The following is a 16,015-nucleotide window of genomic DNA, read 5'->3' as shown; positions in this document are numbered from 1 at the left end:
CGGACGAACCTGACGGACGAACCTGACGGACGAACCTGACGGACGAACCGGACGGACGAACCTGACGGACGGACGTGACGGACGAACCTGACGGACGAACCTGACGGACGAACCTGACGGACGAACCTGACGGACGAACCTGACGGACGAACCTGACGGACGAACCGGACGGACGAACCTGACGGACGGACGTGACGGACGAACCTGACGGACGAACCTGACGGACGGACCTGACGGATGGACCTGACGGACGGACCTGACGGACGGACCTGACGGACGGACCGACGGACGGACCTGACGAACGAACCTGACGGACGAACCTGACGGACGGACCTGACGGACGGAACTGACGAACGAACCTGACGGGCCTGACCGAGAGACCTCTGACAGACCTGATGGACGAACCTGACGAACGAACCTGACGAACGAACCTGACGAACGAACCTGACGAACGAACCTGACGGACGGACCTGACGGACGGACCTGACGGACGGACCTGAAGAACGAACCTGACGGACGAACCTGACGAAGTAAAACGCACGAAAAACGGGCGAAAATTGCACGAAAAACAGAAACTGTCGATAAACGGACGAAAAATGGGCGAAAAGCTGACGAAAAGCAAATAAAAAGCTGATAAAAAGCTGACGAAAATTAAACAGCGATTGAGGCTCTTAAAATGGGTTACTTCTAGTACATGAGGCTATTCTAGAAAATGATATTCTATTTTACGAATCATTCTTATAATAAATAAATGAAGTTGCGTCTCCGGGAATTATAAAGAAAAATACGGATTCTAGGCAATTCTAAACTTAATTTATTGAAAATGACCGAAAAATCTCTTACTTTTAACATACAAATCAAAATTCAAGAAGTTTTTTTTTGAAAATGGTATAACATCTTCTAATTGTGAGTGGTGAATAGAAAAAGAAGGCGTATAAATCACTCGAACTCAATTATTTGTTATGTGGCCGTATTCGGAAACCCTCAATTATCCGACGTCGATGTATGTTCGAGAATAGATTTCTGAGATTTTTTTTTTCGGAATGTTTTTTTCTTCATTTATTTCATGCACTTTCGCCTCCCTTCAAAACGAGAATTCTCAATTTCCAGATCGAATGAAACCAGATGTCCTCTAGTTTTTCTCCTTCACCATCATGCGTTTTCTCCGTAATTCTCCTGTTTTTATGGATTTTTGTGTCCGTTACTTTACACTTTTTTTAGAGAAAGAAATGAGAAGAAAGGGTTTTTGAGGGAAGAAAGGCGAGACTCTTTGCACCAACTTGTAACACCTGATGAGAGAACTTTTTCAGTATCTCTTCTTCTTCTTCTTCTCTCGCGCCGACGTTTTTTTTCAGTGTCGTCCGAGATGATGGATTCGAGTGACCGACTGACTCTTATCCCAATTCACTCAAACTTCAATTTCTGGGTTTCAATTTTTTTAATTGATGAACATTAGAAGGTTTTGAATTTTTCACATTTCCTCCTATTAATTAAAAAAAGTTTTTGTCTTATAGAGATTTTGTAGCCTAGTAAAAGAAATTCTGTTCGAAAATGAGAAACAAAAAATGACTCCCAATATCTGCTAAAATTTCGTAAATAGGTCCCTAAGATAAGAATTCGAGAGAAGGTTCTAATTTGAATTGCCGTAAAAACTCTATTAGAACGCCCCCAAAACTATCAACTTTGAACCATTATATCTCATTTTCTATACAAGGTATCAAAAGGTTGTCAAGTGACAAAATATTTATCACAATATCAAATATTTTGCCAGTTGACAAAAATTTGATAATTTTTATAAGAACTGAGATAAATTGGTTTAAAGTTAGAGTGTTTACGGTATATCGTATTGTATGGTTTACCAAAAAAATAAATTCTTCTCTAACCATCTGAATAAATAATTTTAGAATTGTCAAAATGAAACTTCAATCATTACTGACATGTGATTTGATTCCATTGGAAACCCATCTCTTCTCTTTTTTATATATTTTCCTATAAACCACATATCGAAAATTAGGTAAAGGGTAGCGGCGGTCATTGCTTTGTAACCGCTTCTGCCATTTATCTCTTTTTCCTAAATGCCGCTTCTTTTTCTTCGCTTTATTTGATTGATCTGTCCGATTACATACGTTCTGATCACATTCTTGTTCTAATATTCCAGCGAACGAAAGATTACGACTGGAGACAGCTGCTGACAACTGAATCATCGTCTTCTACTATTATTCGTGTTTTTTGGAGGTATGAATGATATGTACTTGTCATTTTGTGAACCTTGATCCTCATGAAATCTGGAAGCTCTAAGGTTTGTGGCGGGAAGTGGAAGAAAGTTGTGAAGAAGAAAAGAAAAATTTATAGTCGCTGATGGAAAAGAGGAAGAGAGAAAAGATAGAACATTGGAATTAAGAACTATGATTGTAAAAATATGTATACTCCGTTATCATTATCATTGCTAATAACATACACGAAATTCCGAATGGTCAGATGTATGTCGCGCGCCTTTCCACCTATTCAAAGTTAACCGATTGAGCTCAAACTTAGACAAGTCAATCATAATTTTTTAACAGTGGATGCCTGAACTTTTCTTTTTTTTTTTGAAAATTTGATTTTGAAGTCTTCTGGAGACGTTCCTTGTTTGGAATTTTTATCAGAGATTTTGGAAGATTATGTGCTTGTTTAAAAGTGGTCTATATACATAGATGTCTGAATTCCGGATTCCGTGCTTTTTTCATTCCAGAGTCCCAGAAAAAATCTTGTCCGTATTTCGAATTCCGAGAAAAATAGCTTATTTCGAATTTTCAACAAATACCGTTAAACCTGTAATAGAAGGGCTCCCACACTGTCAAGTATTTTATCAATTATCTCGGTTTCTGTCAAAGATATCAAAAATGTTTAACTAATAAAACATTTCTGAAATTATGATAAACAAATTATCAGTTTAAGCATTTTTGATAGCTTTGACAGAAACCGAGATAATTGAGCTCAAACTTGACAGTGTATGGGACCCTTCTATTACAGGTTGTAGGGGCCTTTCTATTACAGGTAAAGCACCATTTGTGTTTTTCAGTATTTTCTACAAATTCGAGATGCCTTGTTTCCGAACTCCGCATTTTTTTTCGTTCCTGATTCCGTATTGCGAATTCAGTTTTTCAAAAAAAATTGATTACGGACACCTCTGATTTTTGATAAGAAACAATGTTTCAGTTCTTCCGGACAATCGGTAAATAATACTACAGTATTCAAACATTCTTATTCAAAACTTTTGAACAACTTTCCCGATTCTTTGTGTGCTTGTAAACTTATGTCACCATCCACTTATCACTTGTCTCAAGAGACTTCCTCTTTACAGACTTTGCGGGAAAATCACCCTTTGATTACTAATAAGTAGTCCACCAATGTTTTTTTTCTTGATACAGGTCCCTTTTTCTCTTTTCTCTCGAATCACATCTCGCAATGTTTTTCTCATCTCTATCAGTCTTGCTCTCCCAAACATCCACTGCGTCTCTCAACGATTTGACACCCATTTTCTATTTCTTGCCCAACCTAAACACCTGACTCCTCATTGCTATCCGTGTTGCACAATAGTCCTGGAGTGGAGGAGGGATCCTTCTCTGCGACTCTCCTCAACTCATCACATCACTTAACCTATCGCTTGGGGGATTCACAGGAATCAAGAGGAAGAAGCAGCAGACGAACCATCAGAGACCAAGTGAGCATCGGAGATTCAGACGGCTCGACTGATTTCAGAAACACCTCACTGATATATTTAGTGTGTTCACATCCATCCCAACTGATAGCCACTGCCCCTCTCCGCCCGTCGTCGTACATTATACACTCTTTTTTGTAATGTGACACCCTGATGAGATTATCCTTTTTCTGTTTTTATAAGCATACCCTAGCAACAAAAACTGTTTTAGTTTCTTGAGCTAAAGTAGATAATTTCATGCAGATTTCGAATGGTATAAGGGCATTCAAACACTTTTTCAAAGGGAACAGCTGGTTTTTTTTCGTTTTCAGAGATTCAATCGAAATCTGAATGAAGATCTAGAAATTCGATTTCACTTTACGACGTTTGTTACGTATCTGGTTCTTTTTTTTTCACCTTCCTCAATTGAAACGAACTACCTTTCTTTAGAAGATGAATTCGGGTAACATTTTCTAAAAGACTTTTCCAAATTGCCAATCTAGAAAATATGTTTTAATTTAGTTAAGGTCGAATGGTTTTATTATTCTAATACAAAAAAAATCGAAGCTGTAGTAGAAAATCCGGTGGCCGTTGCCGAAGTCCCACGACGACAAATACCGTAACATAAATTATTTTTATTTCCCGGATTTATTTTCTTTATTTTCTTCAGAATTGGTTGGGTGACAAATAGCCGAAAAATTGACTGAAAACACACAAAAATCGAGATAAACTAAAACATATAGGTTACGGTAGTTGTGGGACCTTCGACCACGGCCACCGGCGTTTCTCTTCCACACCTCCGATTTTTTGTACCAGAATAATATCCGGTGGTCCTCCTCCTACACACATTTTTTTGTTCCTCTCCGAACCTATGGGGTTCTTGGTCTACTCTTCACAAAGTGATTTACTTCTATCAAAACAAACATCTGCTCTCTTTTGTCTTCACTGAGCCACTTGTTGCTCCATCTTCTCAGCCTGAGATGGGGTTTCCAGAAACTTTTTCAGTTGGCACGGGAGGTAATAGTGAGAGTTAGTACTCAAAAAAAAATTTGCACTTTTTGAGTTTCAGATGGGTTAAGAATGTGGAAGTAGAACCAAGTTAACAATCTGGAAATCGTCTTTTAAAATGTTCATAGTAATAATACAAATAATTATTTCAATGGACCCTCCTCCGCATTTTTCTTAAATTTCAAAACCTAACTTATAACACTTACTTTAAAAATTGAGTCCGTTACTTGAAACTGAACTGCCCAGATATTTTTACAAACAACTCAACTGGATGACTCATTTCCGTGTGATGGGTTTAAAGTTGCCAATCCGGAAAAAAGACTTTCAAAACATTTCTTGTCAGATTTTACAAATTTAGCTAAATGCCGTAAAACCTGTAATAGAAGGACCCCTAACCTTCGACGTTGAGCCAATTTATTTTGGTTCCTGTCAAAGATATAAAAAAATTTTCCACTGATAAATGATTTATCATAATATGAAAAAATTTTATCAGTTGGCACATTTTTGATATTTTACATAGAAACCCAGAAAAATTAGCACAAACTTGACAGTGTGGTGGCTCTTCTATTACAGTATTTACCAAATCAACTCTTCTTCATTTCTCTGAACTTAGGACCTTCTTCTCTCTATGCATTGTGTCCTTCTCGTTCATCTTTTTGTCGATCTCCAACCTTCCACCTCCTCCTCATTTTTAAATTTTGTAATCTTGATCTCATTTCGTCCGATATTTGCTCATACTTACTCCATTTGATCCCAGCTGCCGTTCTCCTCTGTCTCCTCAAAAAATAGCTATTGACAGTTCTAAATCTCTCTTTCCCTCTCTTTCTCTTTTATTTCATTTCTCGCACTTCCAGGTGTTTTAACTATCCTTTTCATTCTTCTTTTCATTCAGCACTTTTTGAGTTTTATGCTTTTTTTTCCGGGGCCAGAAACAATGAAAAAGCGAAAAGAGGAAAACAATAAAAGACGTCTTCTTAGTTTTCAGATTTTGATCAGCAGTCAGCAGGAAATAGAACAAATCGAAACTTGTAATATTTGTAGAATATGTCAATTTATCAGAAAAGGTTTGTGGATATAAGATACACAAAATAAACAAAAACATCTTTAATAATTCAGATGGTCATCCGTAGGAAGTGGAGCGTCGCCTTCTTCTTCAATTACTAGAAACACTCCAACAGCCACAAATGTTCTTAACAGTGGAGTTGAGCCCTCGACAGTTGGAACCAGGTTTGTGTCTAACCACTGACACGTTTTTCTTGAAAAAGTTGGCTAGTCCATAAGTGCCGTTAAACCTGCAATAGAAGGGCCCCACACAAGTTTGAGCTCAATTATCTCATCTGCTATGGAAGATATCAATAATGTGTCAACTAATAAAATGTTGGGGATAAAATGATAAACAACTTATCAGTTGACAACTTTTTCATATCTTTGACGGAAACCAAGAAAAATCAGCTCAAAGTTAATAATTAGGGGAGCCCTTCTATTTTTCAAAATAAGATACCTAATCCTTTGAATTTTTAAATAGAAAATCAAGAATACTAAAAAAATTTAAAAGTTTTTAACGTTTTAGTGTCGTGCCATACCGTAAAACCTGTTATAGAAAGGCGCTCACACTGGTAAGTTTGAGCTCAACTTTCTCGGTACATGTAAGAGATACCAAAAATCTGCTATCTGATAAAATGTTTGAATTAATATGATAAACAATTTATCAGTTGACAACTTTTTTATATCTTCAGTAAGAAACGAGATAAATTGGCTCAAATCTACAAGTTAGACGGCACTTCTATAACAAGTTTTACGGTTAGTACTTTTAGACCGTTTTCAGAGAGCTCCTAGTGCTATCAGAAGCAACGAAATAGCATTTAGCAGCATATTTTTAATCAAACATGTATAAGAAATTAGCATACGACGTCGAAAGTTTCAGATATATCGGCAGAAACTACTGTAAAACCTGTAATAGAAGGGCCTCCGCAATCACTTTTGAGCTCAATTACCTCGTCACAAGTCATATCAAAAATTAGTCTACTGATAAAATGTTTGCGATATTATGATAAACAATTCATCCGTTGACAACTTTTGCATATCTCTGACAGGAGCATAGATAAATTAGCTCAAAGTTGAAAGTGAGGATGACCTTCTATTGCAGGTTTTACGGTACATACTTTTGAGCCACCCTGTAAGCGACTATATAGTTTCCGTGTCTAAACATTCGCCCGCCTAGCCAGAAAAAATATATAAAAATCTATCCAATTTTTATCTCAGCTGGAACTCAGTAAGATGGAACAAACCATCGACATCCTACCGAGCCAGTCTGGCATCTCGTTTTGAGAACAATTCCTCCACAAGCAATTCAAGTTACACACCACAGAGGTCGTCGAGGTAAGTTCCCTATCTTTTTCCTCCGTTTCTTCTAGACTCCCACCCTCACTATTCATAATGTTTTGATAGTTGAAATGGCATCCATTTGAAATAAAAATCGGCTGTGAAACAGCACTCGGTGCCACCCAACCACTGCCTTCGTTTCTCCGATTCGGTGTAATATTTCAACTGAATCGGGCCAAGAACCACATGGTTTCAAAAAGTGGCGGTGTATCGGAGAGTGCGTGTATTCAGAAGAGGTGCAGATTCTAGAAAAAACCAAGAATGCCTGTTCTCTTGACAGCAGAAATCATCATTTTCTTGTCTCATCCAAAACTCTTCCAAAAAGAAGCACATTCTTTTTTTTCCCAAATAGTTTACCGAAAAAAGATCATCATACATTTTCTTGCAGATTCCTCAGCTCTGCTGCGAAGAATGCAGCCGATGTTGCCAGCATTGGACCATCGGTAAGTGCAAGAGCCTCACGATTCGATACGACTAATATGGAAAATAAGGAAAAGTATAGGAACGAAGTGAGTTTTAAAACAAAGGAAACGAGAAAAAAGTATGTGGTTACAGGCAAGAGAACTCATCACTAAGTGGTCGAGTCGGGAGAGGAACAGCAATAGTAAGTGGTTTTTTGAACAACTCAAAAATGTTGTGTTTTGGTTTTTCTGGGATAGGAAAAAAGTTAGAAATTAGTGAGTAAACAAAAATAATTCTGTAATTTCCAATTTCTCATTCATGTCAGAAGCCTACAAGTTGATGTTGTTTGGGACACTTAGCAGGTGTGAAGATGCAACTTACATCCGGAATGACTTTTTGTTGTTTGTGATCAGGAACTCGAAGCAAAATCTCTCGAGAACTCTCTCCCAGAAACTTCTCAATCATCTTTTTTCTCCCATCCAATCTCTCCTTTTCAGTTGCCAACACATATCGATCTCCCGCTCCGAGAAGCACATTTAGATCAACTGATTCTTTATCAGCATCCGGACCAACACCAGCATCTACTTATTCTAATACAGGTGTTTTTTCTTAATCTGAATTTGTACATTTCATTGTTACAGCTTATCGAACATCAACTTCACTGACACCAACCCGTCCAGTAGCTGCTCCACCAACCACAGCTTCCAGATACTCATCTGAAAGAGCCAGTTTATTATCTCCATCTCCTACACCTATTTTACAGTAATCCTTATTGTTCTCCTCAATTCAAAACTCTTTTTCACCTCTTTTCAGTACGACGCCGAAAGCGGAACGTCCGTGGCGGCAACGAATGGCCGAGTCGTCACGAATCCGTTCGACTCTCGGCGACGACGTGAGTGAGGCGTACACAGCTCGGCGAGCTCGGCATGCTTCATCACGACGAAGCTCGTTGTCACAAGACGAACTGTCTTCTTACGAGCCAACTCGTGTGCCTAGTTATAGCTCATTAGTGCAACAACCCTATTCGGTTAGTGTGCCGTTTCTAGAATCTTCCATCCAGAATAACATGTCTTCAATTGAATCTAGCCGTTATGTGTGTCATACTGTAGATTGTAATTTGAGTGTTTAACATTATAGTTTCTAGTTTTATCACTTATATTTTCAGTTGTTCTTACTTTCCCCCAACCCCCTCCCTCTATCATGACTAACTCGCGGATGCAGAGTTCTTAAGACCCAAATGAAATGCTTCAATTTCAGTATCGATCACGACAAAGCTCAGTGGAAAGTTCAGTGTTTTCTCCATCAACAAGATTCACGAACGCTTCATCCTATGTACCGTACTCTTACCGGAACAGAAGCGATGATCCGCCAACGATTCGATCGAGTATTTTAGATCGAAGCACGTCTAGGTGAAGTCAGAATCGAAACAACATCACAACGAATAAAATATTTCAGATCGAAATCTCCAAAACGGGATAGTTTACCATCACGGACACCATCGATTGCTCCAAAGAATCCGTCTATTCGAGAGTCATCAAAAGAAAGAGATTCAGAGAAGCAGAAAAAGAAGAGTGTAAAAGAAAGAAGTACATAAACTAAAAAGATAAAGTTTGAAACGATTCTATTTCAGCTGCACGTCGAAACTCTCGACAAAACAGTCAGCAAGACAGCTCGTCAGATGAAGAAATCAACAAATTAATGAGAAGTAGATCGGGCTCACAAGTCAGAAGAAAACCGAAGAAGAAGAGCCAGATGGAGACGGAGAAATTGATTGTTGTAGATCAAAAAGATACTTTGATGGTAACCAAATGATCAATAAGGAGTGCGAATATCAGCTATTATAGAACCGATCAATGCAATCCTCGTTATACGAGACAGGAGCCGAAGATTCAGCACTAATTCAATCCCTTACTTCTCAAATAAATGAATCTTTGACGGCTTTGGCAGTCGCAGCCGAGAGCGAAGGGTTCCAATCTTGTGCGGCTTCTCCGCTGGCACCTTCGATTTCCAGAAGTAGTTCCAAGAACGGAGTGGTTAAGAATCAAATCATCAGTTTGTTATTTTCCATAGTTGCAGTACTGCATATTCACTTTTTTCAGGATCACCATCACTCATTGAAGTGCTCGGATTGCCACGTAGTGATTCAAAGACAAGTCTGAAGGTAAGTTTGAATTGTGCTTTTCTACTCACATAGCTAGATCCTCTTTTTTCTGTTCAGTACCGGATAGAATTGGACGAAGAAACGCACGATGGTCAACTAACAAACGATGATTTTGAGGTAGATTTCTTCTTCTTTTTTTTCTAAATTTTCACTTATCCTTGTGTTCCTTTCCTTTTGTTCCATACTGCACTTACTTCATATTTTTAAACATGTTTTCCCAGGTGTCCGAATCCTCACGAATTGATGATGAGTCTCAGTACAGTGCCGTTGCTCATTTTAAACCTAATAAGGTATGTGCCCGTCCTGATAATGTTACCTATGAACAACAATAAAGATGCATTTAAAAATTTCTTTAGGTGAAACGATTGGCGCCTGTGCCAGGATTGTGGAAGTCGGGAGCTGAGAACGAAGAGTTCATTTCGCGAAATAAACGATTCGCAAAGTCGGTATCACCTAGTGTAGAAAGTTGCATGCGTTTGTGAGTACCCCATTGAAATCGTAGAAATAGTATTAATTTAAACAAAAACTTCTAATTTTTCTATCGAAAAACCTGTAATAGAAGGGCCCCCTAACTTTTTACTTTGAGCCAACTGTTCTCGATTCCTATCAAAGATATAAAAAAGTTGTCAACTGATAAATTGTTTATTATTTTATCATAAACATTTTATCAGTCGACACATTTTTGATATTTTTCATTGAATCCGAGATACCGTATTTCTCCTAATAGAAGCCCACCCCGCGAGGTGCTTCGAAAAATAGAAGCCCACCCTCTAATGAAAACCCATGGACTTCTATTAGAGAAAATACGGTAATTCGAAATGCCAGAATTTTTGGAACTGTGAGTTTAAAATTCGGCAATTTCTCAATTTTTGAATTTTCTAATTTCTAAATTTTGGAATTTCAGATTTTCAGAATTTTAGAGTTTTTTCCGGAATTTCAGATTTTTAGAATTTTAGAATTTTTTCCGGAATTTCAGAATTCCTGAATTTTGAATTTTGAGATCCTGGAATCTCAGATTTTCATAAATTCGAAATTTTGGAATTTGAATTGCAGAATGAAAATTTCGAATTTTCCAAAAAACTGAATTTCAGAATGCCTAACTTTCGAATTGTTAAATTTCAGAATTTTTGAATTTAAATTTTTTTTTCAAAATAAGTCATTGAAAAGTAGAAGCACATCCTCTAGTTGAATCCCACCTCTAATAGAAGCCCACTTTGAGAAAAAAGGTGAAAAATAGAATCCCATGGGTTTCTATTAGAAAAATACGGTAATTGAGCTCAAACTTGACAGTGTAGGAACCCTTCTAATACAGGTGCTACGGTATGTTTCCCGAGATTACACATCTTACTATGATTATTTAATTTTAGAACAGAAGCACTTACTATTTTTAACTATGAACCCTGATTGAACAAAACACTCCTAATTTAGTTTCGAATGACTTTTTTATTTTTTGTTATCATCCACTTCTTGTAATACTCTGCAACTCCTTTTCCTCTTTTACCATGTTCAAACATGACTGATCGGTCAAGAAAAACAGCCATTTTCAGAGAAAATCCACGAGGTGAAGCGGAGAAAATATTTGCATTGAAACGACTGGAGAAACTGTCAAAAACAATCAAGGCACCGGAAAAGAAGAAGCCAGTTGTACTGAAAACAAAAGTTGAGCCAAAGCCTGAACCAGTGAAACCAGTTGAGAAGAAAGCGGCAATCGCTCCGAAAGTGGAAAAGGAGAAACCAAAAGAAGTGCAGAAGCCAGCATCACCAGCAACAACTAAAAAAGCAGCTGTTCAGATTCCTGAAAAACAGAAAGAGGTTGCGAAACCTATTGCTCCACCTACTCTAGCTAAACCTAAAGCAGATGCTGCAGTTGTGGCAAAACCAAAAACTACTCCACAGACTCCTGAAACTCCTCCAAGTCCCAAAACTCAAACCGTTCCGAAAGCGGGTGAAAAACCAAAAGAAACGATTCCAGAGAAGCCAAAACCGTCTGCAAGCCCTCTGAGTGCGAAAAATACAGTTCAAAAAGTGGATGAAAAGACAAAAGAGCCCGTTAAATCTCCAACAACGGTTAAACCAAAAGCTTCTCCAGTTGTTGCTACCGAGGAAACTCCAAAAGCAACAGCAGTAAAGCCAACGCGGGAGAAAGTTTCAAAACCAATAGAAAACAAGGAACCAGAGAAAGTGAAGATCCAAACTGTTACGGAACCGCAAAAATCGGAAGCAGAGAAACCAGTTGCTCCTGTTACGGTACCAGTTGTAGAGAAACCGAAAGAAGCACCGAAAGAAATTGTTGCACCAGTACCAGGGATTGAAAAGAAAAAAGCTGTGAGTAATTTCAGGGATATCAGAATCTCATAATCTGAAAATTTCCCATTTTCGAAAACTTCGAAATTTCAAATCAACATAGGAGATTTTAATTTTGAAAATCGGAAAAAATTCAGAACCCAGTGATCTCGAAATTTTAAAATTCGAAGTTTTGAAAAAAAAATCTAAGAATTAAAAATCTCAGAATTTCGAAGTTCCGAATCCTCAATTTTATGAATTTTCGAACATTCCAAATTCGGAGATTGAAACATGTTTTAGAATTTTCAAATTTCAGAAATTCGGAATTGATTTTTCTCGAATCTCAGAATCTCAGAATCTCAGAATCTCAGAATTTCAGAATCTTAGAATCTCAGAATTTCAGAATCTCAAAATCTCAGAATCTCAGAATCCAAAATTTCAGAATTTCAATATCTCAGAAGTTTCGAATCCTCAAATTTATGAATTTTGGAACTTTATAAAATAAGAGAACATTTTTTTAAATTTTCAAATTTCAGAAATTCGGAATTCTCGAATTTTCAAATTTCAAAATCTTAGAATCTAAGAATTTGAAATTAAAATGAATCTCAGCATCTCAGAAGTTCAGAAGTTCAGAACATTTGAAAAAAAAATTTAAAAGTCCTTTCAGTTGCTCAAAAAGAAGAAGATAATTCCATTGGAGGACGAGAAGAAAAAAGTAGAAGAAGTGGAGCAAAAACCAAAAGTTTTGAGTGAACAAAAGATTGAAATATCAAAAGTATTCTCGAAGAAATCATGGGGATCGCAGAAAACGGAAAAGGTTCTGAAGAGCAGAAACAATGGAAAGGGAATTTCAATGCGATGCAAATCTGCTGGAAACGAAATCCTGGATTGGACAGAAATGTATCGAAGAAAACCACAAGAGGAACGAGCAACGGTAGGATTTTTTTTCAAAGGTAGAATCAGCAATCATTCTGTTTGCAGGTGTTGGTTGATACACCTATTCTGGATGTCAATTACAGTACTGTCAAAATTTCACTTCGAGAGAAACGAAAACGAGTGTAAGTCTCAACCAGTTTTTTTTTCGCACTTGCCGAGTTCATAACTATTTTTTTCAACTGATTGTAAAGTCATTCTCTTCGTTTTTATAGCTCAAAAGTATGCGTGTGTTCTCTCCTTCCTCGCACACCTCTCCCATCATATTTCCCTCTCTGAAACTATTTTTCCATGACCTAACCACCCTGAACCAGTCAAAAATGTCTTCTTTCTTAACGTTTTCCTATTCTTTTCAGTGAGAAACCTGTTGACGTCGCCGTCTCCGCACCGCTTCCTCCTTCTCTTCCGGCAGTCATTCCATTCGAATCTGAAAATATGTCTCGTTCTGTATCAGTTGCTTCTCGTGCTTCTGATACAAGAGCTTCAATTATTCTTGACGAAATGAGAGGAACCGAAGCAGCAGTTGAATGGACCCGTGATCTGGATGATGATGATGATGATTTGGTTGATTACAATGGAATTCTTGTTCTTCCTGACAAGTCGATTCTGGAACAGTACATCTCACGAAAACGAGGGAAAATCGATCGTTATCGAGGCCTCAGGCCATCTTCAATGTGCTCTTACGCATCGAGTAGTTGTGCTTCTCCATGCCCGTCTACAGTATCCGAACTTTGTCTTCCATCTTCAGGTATAGTGGCTTTTCTCATTTCAGGAAATTATTTTCAAATGCAAATCTAGATGACAAATGCTCTAATTTTTTTTCAGTGCTGGTACATGAGCCTAGACGACGTGCCCAATATAGTGCTGAGCCAATGGACCATTGTGTGACTCCAGTTTCATTGAATTCAACTCCACGTGGATTCACTACAAAGAAAGAGCCTCCACCGGTCATTAAACCAGTTCCATTCGAAGCTCCAAAGACATTATTCGAGAAGATGATTCAAGATCAAGCAAATCGAAATCGAACGACGGCGGCAAACTCGGAGGTGAGTCGATAAAAGTACAGAGTTGGAATGAGAAGAAGAGAGAGAGAGAAAAAGATGTAATGAATTGAAAGAATAAAAGAGAGGGAACATGTGAAATATACTGTGAAGTGAGAAGCCTGCTATTCTGCTGATGAAGATGATGATATCGGTTTGGGGGCTCGGTGAGAGTGGCGCGTATCAGTGCGGAGGGCTTCCAGGACATTGAGTGTAATGTATCAATCACCGCACTTCGTAGAGGGGCTCTTTTTCTTCTTCTTCTAAGAGCCAAGAGCCAGGCAACAAGCCGGCTCATACACTAACGAATAGCCGCGACAAGTACGTGTGCTCTCACGAGCATCAAACGTTTTAATCGTTTCCCAATTTGTCTGAAATTCCCTTTTATCTGAAATTACTGTATTCATGAATGGCTAAAGATTATAATATCATTCTGCGAGTAAGTGTATTCTTCTGCAGAAAAAGTAGTATGTGGGAGTCGGATGGGGGCAACATCCGTTCTTTGATTCCCGGAAAGAGTGAGAGGAAGCGGAAAACACTTATGACAAAGTGTTGAAAATCATAACTAGCCAACCAATTTACGACTCTTTCATGAAATGACCAGATGTGATTTGGAATTTGAAAAGTATAGCAAAAGATGATGCATGCATGTAAAATATTCAAAACGTCCCCGCGAAGTTATATTGACTTGCGATCAGCCAGCTGATCCTCCTTTGCGTGTAAACAAGAAAAGTGAGTGAGTAGTGTACGTTTCAAGAGTCTTGCGCTTCGGTTTCTTTCTCTTTTTTCGACAGTGAGATGCAGGATACATGCATCTTTTATGAACTACTAAATTTCCACGTTTTCTTTCTCTTACCGTAAAACCTGTAATAGAAGAGCCCAAGTTTGAACCCAATTATCTTAAATCCTATGCAAGATATCAAAAATGTGTCAACTGACAAAACACTTCTGATGTTATTATTAACAGTTTATCAGTTGACAATTTCTATTATCTTTGAGAGGAACCCAGAAAAATCTTTACTATTAACAATCACCAAATTCTGTATGTGTGTGTTTCCGTTTGTTCCGTGTCACCAGCCCTAGCGAAGGCACCAGTAGACCAAAATTTCTCAAATTTTCACAGATAATCCAAAATAGCAGCGAGATGATGCCACAATTTTCTTTTTTCGGAAATTTTCGTTTTGAAGCCTTTTGGAGACGTTCCTTGGTTTCGCGCCGAAGGCGCACCAGCCAGCTGTTTGAAGAGCCGGAGGCGCGGCGAACAGGCTGGTAGATTAAAAGTCAAAAGTTGGGGGCCCCTTCTATTACAGGTTTTCGATCTAATCATTTTTTCATTGATCCATTTATCAAAAGTTCCATGAGGGTTTTGAGATTTCCATAATTTATGATTTTCAAATCATAACCATTCTTTGTGTAAAAATAGGTCAACGTTAGCTACTTCTTCTTTTCCAACCTGATTTTCGTGTGACTCTCGTTCGAAAGTTTGCTGTCAAAGTGCAAGATGGCACCAACTGTTTGCAAAATAATGGAACTCAATTCATTGAAACTAGGTTCACAATAGAAATGTCTAGATTCCAGGTTCCGTATTCCGTATTCCGGAATTTGAGCAAAAGTCATATCTCTGGTTCACAAGAAATTTAAAATTCTTCAAAATGATAATTTTGGGACTAAAAACTATAGTGGTTGACATTAAACAACCATTCATCCGTTCATTCAATTTCAATGCAAATGTCCTTCTTCTTCTTTTTTTTTGAGATTCAATAAGGCGGCTTCCTTTTCTCTCTCACTAGATTAATGATGCATGTGATTAGAACGACGCCGATGCGAGCACTTTTCAACACATTATCATTGTCCTTTCGTCTTTCTTTTCCATGTGATTATTGTTTTTCTAAAGTATTTTCTGCTTCTTTATCGTCTTGAGAAGGCGGCAAACAAACAGTAGGACAGACGAGAGAGTGAGAAACGCAGAGCAACTTATCGAGCAGACAGAATAGAAGACAAAACTTGCCCTTCGTTTAATTATGATTCCAATTTTGCAGACACGCGATCCGTCCCTCGTCGCGGATCTCAGGAAGAAGGTAAATTCATCTGAAAGGAAATCAGAACTAAATTAAATATTTTTGCAGG

The 16,015-nt window shown here is 38.0% G+C and overlaps 2 protein-coding genes across 2 annotated transcripts; both read left to right on the top strand.

Moving 5' to 3' along the window:
* Nucleotides 1-5,731: 5,731 nt before the first annotated feature.
* Nucleotides 5,732-14,243, top strand: CBG14951 (the record flags this gene model as incomplete). Its single annotated transcript, XM_045243022.1, has 21 exons — nucleotides 5,732-5,751; nucleotides 5,804-5,914; nucleotides 6,950-7,066; nucleotides 7,458-7,578; nucleotides 7,625-7,673; nucleotides 7,969-8,070; nucleotides 8,113-8,233; nucleotides 8,285-8,568; nucleotides 8,703-8,880; nucleotides 8,927-9,057; nucleotides 9,102-9,271; nucleotides 9,316-9,624; nucleotides 9,690-9,749; nucleotides 9,854-9,922; nucleotides 9,989-10,110; nucleotides 11,180-11,957; nucleotides 12,583-12,849; nucleotides 12,873-12,973; nucleotides 13,205-13,596; nucleotides 13,674-13,894; nucleotides 14,130-14,243. 21 exons carry the CDS (start codon nucleotides 5,732-5,734, stop codon nucleotides 14,241-14,243), a joined length of 3,837 nt encoding a protein of 1,278 aa, XP_045095574.1.
* Nucleotides 14,244-14,357: 114 nt separating this feature from the next.
* CBG25209 lies at nucleotides 14,358-15,980 on the top strand (the record flags this gene model as incomplete). The annotated part of the gene is made up of 2 exons (XM_045243020.1): nucleotides 14,358-14,406; nucleotides 15,928-15,980. The coding sequence occupies 2 exons, from the start codon at nucleotides 14,358-14,360 to the stop codon at nucleotides 15,978-15,980; spliced, it is 102 nt and encodes a 33-aa protein (XP_045099608.1).
* Nucleotides 15,981-16,015: the final 35 nt, after the last annotated feature.

Source organism: Caenorhabditis briggsae (assembly GCF_000004555.2).
Source record: "Caenorhabditis briggsae complete genome, chrI, whole genome shotgun sequence".
Taxonomy (NCBI): domain Eukaryota; kingdom Metazoa; phylum Nematoda; class Chromadorea; order Rhabditida; family Rhabditidae; genus Caenorhabditis; species Caenorhabditis briggsae.
Note: the sequence above shows the minus strand (reverse complement) of the source record. Positions and strands in the feature narration are given on the sequence as shown.